Source organism: Schistocerca serialis, chromosome 4 (genome assembly GCF_023864345.2).
Source record: "Schistocerca serialis cubense isolate TAMUIC-IGC-003099 chromosome 4, iqSchSeri2.2, whole genome shotgun sequence".
NCBI classification, from domain to species: Eukaryota; Metazoa; Arthropoda; class Insecta; order Orthoptera; family Acrididae; genus Schistocerca; species Schistocerca serialis.
The window spans coordinates 90,854,214-90,866,183 of record NC_064641.1 but is presented as its reverse complement, the minus strand read 5'-3'; the positions used below and the strand labels follow the sequence as shown (position 1 = coordinate 90,866,183).

Below are 11,970 nucleotides of genomic sequence, written 5' to 3'. Positions count from 1 at the left end.
ATTGGTTAATCGTTCGGTCGGCGCTTAAGCTACCCCTAGTGTGAGCTGCCATCCTGTTACATTAGTACAACCCTTGGCTGCCTGTCACACACCTTACATAGCTGTAGTCACCTTCCTCAGGTCAATCCAGGGAGCACTGTCTGTGAATCACTCAGTCTTATTTGGAGAAGTTTTCATAAATGTTTATAATTTACGCTAATGATTTAACATGTCATTGCCTTTCCCACTAGTAATTCCGACCTTCAGCCGTTAATTGTTTGTAACACTGTTTGTGGCCTTCAGCTGACAAATTATTTTCAATTTTCTCTTAATAAGGCCTGCAGCCGTCACTATAGCCTGTTACAGTTCGTTAACACTGTTTTAGAAAGGTTTTAGCAATTTAACATGCAACTGCCTTCCTTACTTGTAATTCAGGCCTTCAGCCGTTGAGTATTCTGAAAATTGCTTGTGGCCTTCAGCCCCCAATCATTTCGAATCCTTTCTTAATCAGGCCTTCAGCCGTTAATTGTTTGTAACATTGCTTGTGACATTCAGCCGACAAATAGTTTCAGTTCTGTCTTGATAAGGCCTTCAGCCGTCACTATAACTTGTTACACATTAAGACTGTTAAAAGCGTTTCTGGTATTTTTAAAGTGTGATTGTCCACCTCATTGGTAATTCAGACCTTCAGCCGTTGTGTATTTTTGAAAGTGCTTCTGGCCTTCAGCCGACGAACAATTTTGAACCTTCTTAATGAGGCCTTCGGCCGTTTATTGTGTGTAATATTACTTGCGACCTTCAGCCGACAATAACTTGCAATATTCTAATAAGGCTTTCAGCCGCCAGTGTAGTAAAATCTTTAAAAATGATTGTTCACAGTGCTGTTTTTTAAAAAATAAAGTGTATGTGTTTTCTGTGCAACCAACGGTAACTGATTAGGCCGCGTCCACACCTTTCCTGCTTTTACTAAGTTCCACGTTTCAGCTTCTTTTTAAATTTGGCATGTTCGTTTCGTTGTGTCTGCAACAGTGTTCTGATCCGTTTTGAGTACCAACAAGGATCAGCTCCGTCGTTTGTTAATTTGTTTGGTATAAATCTCTCAGTTGCTGCTGACACTATTTCTTTGAATTCAAGCCACAGCTGGTCTACATTTATATTATTAATTTGGAAGGAATGCAGAATTTGTAGAAACTTTACTGTGCAGTTTCACAAATCAGCGAACTTGTCCATTACCTCAGTTTATACCCCAGGATTTTAATCCGTGTCTCATGTAACCAGCCAAGGATAAAAATTTAATGTTTCCCTATCTTTGACTGTTTAACTGAAACCATTACCTTCGAGTAGTTTACCTAGTAATGGCGCTGTTAAGCATGACAGGAATTCTTAAATGCACACACCAGGGTTTATCGCTGATTGGCTCTAAATTCTGCAATAGCTTTACAATCATACATCGCCGACCATTTGTTACTTGGAAACTTTGCTCTGTTTCAAATCCCCTATGCCCCTCACTCTTAACTATCACTCTCCAGCCTGTATAGATCATAAAGAACACAGCACACCAACCTGAACATTGTGTTTAACTTCATCTAAATAAAATGACTACCGTTATTAGCAAATATTGGTTTCACTGAGATGCAAAAATCATTCTCTATAATTGTGAGAGGCGTTTGTGAAGTAATGCAACCCATTGTTTTTCTCGGCCAGAGTCGGCTTAGAAAATTCGTAATTTTTTGTGTGTCACCGTGGTTTATTCCTGCTTCACCACCTGTAGTTTCGTGAGGTACCGGTAGCTGATGGCGCTAAACGTAGTCTTCGAAATGGCATCTGTAACGGAAGTGCGTTCCAGGCAGAGACCTGTCATTGAGTTTCCTGTGGCCGAAAACCAGAGCATTACAGATACTCATAGACACCTGAGGAACATCTACAGAACCTCGGCAGTGAACAAAATCACGGTGAGTCGTTCGGTGAAGCGTCTGTTATCATCACAACAAGACAGAGCAACCCTGTTCCATCTTCCGCCTGCCGACCGGCCACCCACAGACCTGGGAAATTTAAGAAACGACGTCAGCATGTTCGTTGCCACAAACATGCAAAGGAACGTCTTTTTCTCCATGACAACGCTAGGCCTCACACCGGTTTGCACATCCGAGAGTAGCTTACAAAATTTCACTGGGCTGTTCTTCCTCATCCACCTTACAGCCCCAGACCTCACACCTTCTGACTCCCATCTGCTTAGCCCAATGGAGGAGGCGCTCTACGCGAAGCAGTACGTGGATACAGAAGTTACTGGAACTGCAAGATGTTAGCTATAAGGCCTTCTGTGGGCATACAGATCCTCCCAGTAAGGTGGTATAAGGCTGTCACGTTGAACGCAGATTATATTGAGAAATAGCGATTTTTAGCCAAAATGTGGGAAATAGTATCGTGTATTGCTATCCTGAACAAAACCAACTGTTTTTCAGAAAAAATGTGTTACAATACTTACTGAATGGCCCTCTTATATTGATTACATCGTTATGCTTGCAGAATGTCACTTATACTGGGTATAAGGACGTTCGATTGATCGAGACTATATTTAGTTGTATAAATTTGATACGTTACATTCAACACACTTACCGAAATCCATTCCGTTATGGGTCTAACAATGTCCACCTCCGAAGCTAAGTAATCATCGTGTCTGCCTTGTGAGAAGACTCGCGTTCAGTTCTTATCAGAGGCAGGAATTGTTCATTTCTGGGACAACTGGGACGTGGTGCACGCAACCGCCAAAGGCTAACTGCAGAGCTACTTGAGCGGGTAGTAGCAGCTGCGTAGTCTGTATCGGTAACAACACGAAGTAGAGTGATCTACTGATCCCGTTCACCTCACTATCGCATTCAAATCATGTTATTTAGCAAAGGGCGACACCGTGGCCGATTATCATGAAATCTTATGAGTCTGATGGTGTATTTTTGCTTATTGGGTAGAATAACCACAAATTGGAAAACTGGAATCTGAAAGTGTTAGCCTATTGCTTTGTTGGCTGCTATGATTTCTGATTACTACCAGCTTCCTCTGTGTGCCGGTTTAGGCCTTCACATTTTGCTAATCTCAACTGAACGTTCATACTTTGATTTTGTATGTGTGCTTCATTGCTGAATAACGTATAGAATGGTGTATCAAAACATGACAGGCAAAATTAATAAAAAAATCGGTTTATTTAGAAGAGATTTGTACAACAGTCAGTAATACAATAGCCTCTTGAGCGGCAAAGTAGTGCGAAGGCCTTGAACAATGGCACATTCTGGCAATCCAACAGAACAGCCTTGGTTGTGACAGGTTAACCGTGGTAAGCAGCCTTTGCAGCCAGGAAGGCAGCCCCAGGACCACCATAGACAGCGGGGGCGACAGCGGCGACGGCAGGGGCAGCTACTACAGCGGGGGCGGCATAGGCGCCGTAGGCGGCGGCGGAGGCGGCAGCGAGGGCGGCGCCATTGATGGCGGCGTCGCGGGCCCTCGTCTGGGCGACGGCGGCCAGGTGGGCGCCCCTGGCGGCGGCCACGTCAGGGGTGTCCAGGTTGTAGCCGCCGGGACCGACTACGATGTTGGCCGGGCCGTAGGCGGCGAGGCCGGGGTGGATGCCGCCCACGTAGACGGGAGCGGGCTGGACGGCGGCAGCGAGGCCTGCGGCGTAGGCGGGGGCGGCGACGCCCGCCCCCAGGAAGCCGGGCTTGGCCAGGGCCACGGCCACGACAGCACTCAGGACGATCTGAAAGAAGACGGAGTTTCAGAGCACGTTAAGCACCTAGTTTCCCTAACACATGTGGAATTTCGCCGCCTCTGTTTCTTGTGTGCTAATTTCCATATGCGAAATAATTAATTTATAGTGTAAATAAGCTAAAAAATTCATGTATTATCATGGCAGTATTTGCTGCGTTTCCTTGTTATCACACGCAGCTGTTACATACAGAAAGTGTTACAGTTCCAACGACCGTTCGATGTGGAAGAGACAAATTCCAAGAGGATCCGTTGTACGAATTCTAAGGGAGTTTAATGAGTCTGTGAATAGGGTAATTGACACCCAATTGAGAAACAAGTAGAGTCCATCTGTCAGAAACTTAAGGAGGAAGAGCCAAATAAATAAATTCTAAGAGTGAGCTAAGTGTCATCAAATTAATTCTCAGTGAGTGTAATAAGAGGATCAACAGGAAAGACGTTATGCATCAAGCTGAGAGATTTGGAAAAACAGGATCTACACTGAGACGAATTATCAGCCTATCTCCCTTGATGAAGAAAGCAGGAGGATATCTAGAGTCCAGACTCAGGTAGCATTTATCGAGTCTGTCTATCTAATGTGTACTACCAGTCACTTTGAGTTTAGAACGCACAGCATAAAATGTATTCTGGTGAGATATGCAAAAAAAACTCAGTGCATTGCAAAAGCTGTTCACAAACGAGATTAAAAGAGGGATTCGAAGTTAAGTAGTATTCGTAGAAGCTAGAAGAGAATAAAAGAAATAATGAAACTATAGCCATGCGCATTTTGAAACTACAGGCTTTTTGCACGAAATGACAAATCAGCTATTAAGCAGTGCACGGTTTCCATACGAAGAGACATACTGTCCAAACCAATGCAGGTAAAGGTGGCAGAAGAAAAGAACGTAAAATCATGTTGAGGTGAGGAACAAAATCGAAACAGGCAAGGATGCTGGACAAAATAAGTTGTTACCTCTTTGATGACATTCGGATACACTGATCTAAGAATCCACAGGATCACAAACCAAGGTGGTCGGACGTCGCATAAATACTGGTTATTTTAAAATAACAGCGAATCGCTTATTCACTGCTTCCCTTCGATCGGAACGTTATAAACGAACTGTTCTTAATCTTGGCTAAACAACGAAGAAACCAGAATAAGAACTACGCATATGTGAACAAAAAAGGTGATCTTCGTATATCCATAATTGAAATGGACCATTTGGGACGTCAGTTGTATTAAGGTGTTGGTTTTATTGTGCGACTAGTTTCGATGTTGTTACAACATCATCTTCAGACCCATACTTCTTGACTTCAAGCGTATGTGCCTAACACTATTAGTGAGTGGTGAGATAGGCGTGTTCCATGCGGAAGGCAGATAGTAACTGCCTGCCTTCCGCATGGAACACGCCTATCTCACCACTCCCAGATTGAGCAGGGATACTGAAAAATTGACAATATTTATAAGGATTCTACAACAGCATAAAGCTTTCAGCATGGAATTTTCACTCTTCTGCGGAGTATGAGCTGATATGAAACATCCTGGCAGATTAAAACCGTATGCTGAACCGAGACTCGAACTCAATACCTTTGCCTTTCGCGGGAAGGTGCCCCACGTCGACTTGCCAGCGAAACGCAAAGGCAAAGGTCCCGAGTTCGAGTCTCGATCCGGCACTCAGTTATAATCTGCCAGGAGGTTTCAGCACGAAGCATTGTCTTCGATCCTGCATTCCCGCATATCGCTCTCACTCACCAGAAGCTTCATGTTTGTCGACGTCTGCTGCTGCTGTTGCTGCTGCTGGACTGTGCTCTCCCTCCGCGGATGACCGCTATTTATACCGAGCTTCGCTATGGGCAGCGGCTCGTGAAAGTGGCGTGGTGCGGCGTCTGCGGTCGACCTTCCGCGGTGTCCTCTTTGGGCGTGTACTATTGGGTCGCCTAGGCTAGACAACCGGAGTGAAAGGCGTGCGTTGGCAAGCTCCGCACTAGCCGCGGACGCAACTCCCGGCCTGCGAAATACTCGTCTGGCTTCCGTCCACGCAAGCGGTGTGCAGTATCCAAATCGTGAGCGGCACTCCACTTCAGTTCGTGTGGTCCGTAAGCGATCTCCGGCGCGCAGTGCAGCTTCGACGTTCGGGCTGCGACGTTTGGGTAGTGCTGTCGTCTTCGTCTATCAGTCGTTAATACTTAGTGCGTCATGTGTATTCTGTTACGAGAAACACTGTGTAACAACTTGCTTGCGCCACTCTGTGCCACCGAAAGGAATGGGGATGACACGAGTACCGGAGTAAGAGAGATGACGCAGCTCGGTGTGAACAGCGTCAATTTTCAGGTCCGGAAACGTCAAAATTATTAGAATATTCCGGGATATTATGCTGTGGTCGAATGAGTTAGTTGGAGAAACGCAACATCACCTTATAGAGTGTTTGTTGCCTCTATGAAGCTCCAATACACACTCCAATTCGCTACTAATGTTGAGTTTCTCCACGGAACCCATTTTATCGCTTTATGATAACCAGGAATATGTTTTAAGTGTTAGCTTAATGTTTGGCTGTAGCGTTAGTATGTCTTGATACGATGTCACGCTGCAGCACGGGTTTCAGTGCTACCAATTTCCATTATTTTTACCATGATGAGTGCTCGTGAGGCACACATTGGAATACGGGGTTCGAGGATAGGCTTTGAAGCGTGGCCGTACCGGACGACAAGAACGTGTCAATCCAAACGCAGAGTACGGTTTCAGATTCGACTACTTGCCATAATGCACTAATCACGTGCCGCGGAGGAGTGTAAACCATCACAATTATCATCATTCGTGGTCAGTTCTGACCTCTAGTCATCTCTTCCGCGGCACTCTCACGTGGAATTCATCATAGCAAAATCGAGCGTCAGCCGTTACTAGTGAGTGGTATATTTTTCGTAATATTAAATAACTGGGAATTAGACACTTCCAGCTGTAGTAGAACTATTATTTGTATTAGACATGGCTATCCGCTAACTTATAGAGTGCTAGTTAAGTAGTATAAGATCTTACAGTTTGGGATGTAGTTTAATTTCATACGGCGCTGGATACAACATTTAGTCCTAGCTATGACGTAGTTCATTTAATAGGTTCAAAGCTTTTCAAAGTCTCTACGAAACTTAAAAAAAATGTGTGTGAAATATTGTGGGGCTCAACTGCTAAGGTCACCAGTCCCTAAGCGTACACACTACTTAAACTAAATCATCCTAAGGACAAACACACACACACACACACACACACACACATGCCCGAGGGAGGACTCGAACCTCCGCCGGGAACAGCCGCACAGTCCATGACTGCAGCGCCTTAGACAGCTCGGCTAATCTAGAGCGGCTACTAAACTTAACTTATACAGTCATGTATCGTTTCTCGTAAGCATCTGAGATATCTGAATACACCTATGCTGCCATAACAATGAGGTGGGTATACACACCGCTTGCAACCTCTGTAGATACAAAAAAATCTTGTGCTTTCCTAAACTAATCGTTTAATTTCAGTTGTAACGTACTGTGCTTATGACCAAGTCCTGTAGAAATTTCAAACAACATTTTTTCGATGTTGTAGCACTTGCAACAGCGTTGGAAATGTTGATCACTTCGTAACATGCGATGGTCCAGACTGAAATGATTGAACGATAAGATACTGTCTCAGACCAATTACAATACGAGTAAACGCAACAATTTAAGTGAACAGTGGTTAACTGAGACTGAATGTTGATTCGTGCACGCATGCCTCAAAGTGAGCGAGGATCCTCTCTTAAGTGCCGTTCAATGTTTAATTTGTATGGTACGTAGGGCAACGGAGTATATATATGTAATATGCGAATGCACCACTTGTAATAAGACAGGAGTGCTGTTATTACTCACCCCTCAATTCCCCCCCCCCCTCTTCCCCAAACACACACACACACATACACACACACACACACATTTCTCGCGTGTAAAGACGACGGTGCAGCAACCAGGTCAATTTCTTGAGAGCTTTTTGCCAGGTAATATTTAGAACACATAGTATCAGATATAAAGTTAGTGACATAAACATTCTATTAGGGTTTCGAATTAAGTAACATGTTATTAGTCACTGTGAGTTTTATGTGTACATGATATTCCTTGGAGTATGCAACTAGCTGTTACTCTAGCAGTCAGTACTGAATAACAAAACATTTGTAGGAGGAAAGTATCTTTTATGCTGTTTCATTTCATGCTGTTTCATTATTTGGAAGTAATTATGGTACATAAAGTCCGGGAACTCTTTCAATTATTTATTGCACAAGAACTGAACATTGTACAGATGTTATACATACTGCATTTTGAAGAGAAACTCGGAAAGGTTTTTTTTTTTTTTTTTTTTTTTTTTTTTTTTTTTTTTTTTTTTTTTTTTACAAACATTCGATACGCGAACCAAAAGTGACCCACCAGATGTCAATACGGTAATCGAATTCTTGCCATACCCATCCTAGCATGGCATCGTCAACTGTGGCAGTCGCTTCCCGTATTCTCTCCTGGAGCTCTGCTACATCACGTGGTAGAGGCGGTACATACATCAGACCTTTCATATGTCCCCACAGAAAAAAGTCAGACGGAGTGAGATCTGGCGGTCGGGGAGGCCCAGTTCATGAAACTGCTGTCTCCTTCTGTAGCACGGCCGATCCATCGATGCGGCAGCTCCGTGTTCAGGTACCCACTAACTTCACGATGAAAATGAGGTGGAGCCCCTTCCTGCTGAAAGATGAACGGAGAGTCCGACTGTATGTGAGGCATCAGCCATTGCTGCAACACGTCCGAGTAGGAATATCCAGTGACAGTACGCGCTCCATATTCACTTCACTCACACTGGGACGTCCGCTTCTCTTTGCCGGGCACAACCAACCCGTCGTAACGAATTTGTTGTGCCAGCGATAAATGGTCGTCCTTGTTGGTGTCTTCTTACCGTAATTGGTTCTAAACATCCGTTGAACAGCTGTAGCACACTTGTTTTTGTCGAACTCCAACACACAGAAAGCTCGCTCCGCACCTGAACTCGTTATGTTTGCGACTAGCGCTGGTTATCGGCAAAGTACCAACCTACGCTTAGTTGGTATACACGAAAAAAACACTTTCAGGGTTTCTCTTAAAAATGAAATAGGTATGATATCTGTACAACGTTTGGTTCTTATCCAATAAATATACACCCTGTATATGGTCATTTACTACAAGGATCTACGTCTTAAATTTCATATATGTATGTATTTTCTGTATTGTTTCTCCGTGTCCATGAAGCCTACTAAGTATGGCACTCAGCTATTCTTAACTCCAATCCATATGTGGCATACAGCAAACCACTGCTTAACATTATTGGCTAAAAACAGTCTTGGTTGCAATTTATTTTTTTATTTTTTTTATTTTTCAACTACGCGTTTCGCCTTATTTAGGCATCTTCAGGTTGATCTTAATTTGGTATTTCTTAAAACGATCCTTTAGACAGTGTAGCCAAAGGGCATCGTCGAATACATCAGGCCAACATCGCCTTCGTTAAACTCAGTAACTCAGTCACTCGCGTCCATCTAGAAAAGTTTTTACTGAGTTTAACGAAGGCGATGTTGGCCTGATGTATTCGACGATGCCCTTTGGAAACACTGTTTAAAGGATCGATCTAAGAAATACCAAATTAAGATCAACCGGAAGATGCCTAAATAAGGCGAAACGCGTAGTTGAAAAATAAAATAACTAAAATTGCAACTTAGTCTGTTTTTAATCAATAATATACTTAACTCCTTATTCCGAGCGTTCTCGTAAAAAATAAAGATGAAATCAAGAGATTAGCCATAGTCTATAAAATCAGTAGTATAGTATAGGTAAAAGTCATGAAGCTGCTATGAAGGACTCTTGTACATAATAAAATGTTGAAGGCTATATTTGAATATATGGGTTTCATCAGGAACACTTGAAGTGTCATTGAAGAGTAATGAAAATTCAGTGTGCAGAACAGTAATGAAGACACTTATTAGTGAATACAGCTAGCTAATACGAAAATACAATAAACAAAGGGAATTGCAAAAAAGTCTATAGTAAAGTCATTGACACACAGAGACAATATTAAAATGGAAACTAATTTAAGAATATTTGTTCATCAAATCGTCTATTCTAGGAATCTCATCTCTTAAGGAATTACTTCTGAGTCCGAATGCCCATTACAACAGGTCATACGTATCAGACTGATGCAGCCACTCGAAAGCCTAGGTTATTGGTTACGATAACCAGGCTTATATTCCACAGGGGAAGGAAAGTACTTATAATGAAAGAAATTTTTGCGATCAACCCTGAACATCCTCTCAGAAGTCGCACTGTCGAAACTAAATTGTCTCTGTTTTGGGGAAAAACGAGACATGTTTTCTAATGAATCAAACCATACCAATACCTACTCATCTTTACATAATTTTGATATTACCCTGTGTGATTAACTTCCGCAGTATGTTAATTGGGTTTAAGGGATCTGTGTTTCGTGTTATCAGAGACTGGTGTGGATGACCTGGTGTCCATTTTTGTTATCCTATAATGGTAGATTGCTTTTGGACTTCCCAGAGTCATAGTATATACAGCCTTCCTGCAAATCATTTTACTGAAGAAATTATTTTCTCAGTGTCTGTGGCCGACTTTCGGATTTTCCTCTTTCCACTCAAATAATCACTGATGACTGTAATATGACGTTTTGCTTTTCTTCATAGAATTGTTACTATAGCAGTTAAAGGCTAATTCCACATTGTGTCATCTTATTTGGTGCCACCGATCTCTGAGCCGTGTTCCATCACATTTTGTAACTGATACGTTCAGAACTGAAAATGAAACAACACGAAAAAATGTACAGTTGTAATACAAAAAGGTTGTAAAGACGTTAAATAAGTACAGAAAATATTTTCGAGTCACATATTTGCCAATGATGGAAATTTAGTGATCACCTTCGACATTTTATTACTGGTCAAAGTTAACACCGGTACTAAAGAAGCTTTGGAATAGAAATAGTAATTAATTATTACATACTGGGTGGTGCTCATTGATAAATCTCCTTTAGTTACATAGAGCGTCGTCTGGAAGCAATTTCATATCAACTCCAGTCCATCCCACAATTTACAAAATTTTTTGTTAATCTAAACTCAACATCATTTATCCGCTAGAATTCTAAATATCTTTACATATTACACATATAACTTACTAGAGGTCACTGTTGAAGCTTGCGAACAGACATATAATTTCAAACTTAAATATAAACAGATTTTACCTCCAATCATGTTATAAACGTGTTGCTGATACTACACAGACACATAGCGCTAATGTGGACATTAACATAACTAAAGAGACGGAAGACCCTTGCGAAAATTCTTCATGAAGACCTTTCAGGCCGAGTTACTAACCAGTATAAGTTTCACTTCACTAAATGAGGAAATCACATGACACGAGATGCCACCACACGATATTACAGCCGATCCCGAACGTAATCGGTGCTGTAATTGCATCCATTCCACCAAGGTCGTGAAGTATATTAAAGCTGTAGGGAGTTTCAGTAGACTCCAGACACTACATTATGCCAAGACGTATTTTAACCAAATAGTGTTGAAGCCCTCGTATCCCCCTGTCAGCATATAAAGAAGCTCTTATAAAGTGTCAAATTCTTTTACAATGTTTATCGCCAAGTGCTCAATTATTGGTTCTTGATAAACGCAGCTTTAAAAATGTACCTTCAATAAGGTTAAGAAAGTGCACCTAAAATCCAGATGGTTGGTATTCTCTTCCCCGTCTGGACACGAATAGGTAAATAAAGATTCAAAAGTTACTGTACATTTCTAATGTTTGGATGATTATCGTAAGACAGCCTACTTTACACCTCGTCATTAACAGAAATCGAATTCCGACTGTAAGGTTTCAACGTCTTTGGGGCGCTGATATAATTAATTATACGCGGTTTAGCGACATTGGACAGTAAACTACATCAATAACTAAATCAATTCTCAACAAACAGCCGAAGAAATTTCTCAGGTAGTTTTTCTTGTCTTGAACGTGCTTTGTATTTATAGTGTTCCATAATTTTATTTACTATGACAAAATTTATATTTCTGACTTTGAACTTTGATGACAGTTATGACAGACCTAAAATGGAGGAGGAATTTTGGATATTACTCTGAAAAAAAAAGAAAACCTGTACATACTTCAGTAGAATCTCTACTGCCACCTCGCACTACACACACACACACACACACACAC

At 42.0% G+C, this 11,970-nt stretch overlaps 1 protein-coding gene across 1 annotated transcript; it reads right to left on the bottom strand.

Moving 5' to 3' along the window:
* Positions 1-1,497: 1,497 nt before the first annotated feature.
* LOC126474274 (cuticle protein 18.7-like) lies at positions 1,498-5,506 on the bottom strand. The gene is made up of 3 exons (XM_050101739.1): positions 5,468-5,506; positions 3,425-3,727; positions 1,498-1,509 (listed from the first exon to the last, which is right to left on the bottom strand). The coding sequence occupies exons 1-3, from the start codon at positions 5,477-5,479 to the stop codon at positions 1,498-1,500; spliced, it is 327 nt and encodes a 108-aa protein (XP_049957696.1). The 5' UTR covers positions 5,480-5,506.
* Positions 5,507-11,970: the final 6,464 nt, after the last annotated feature.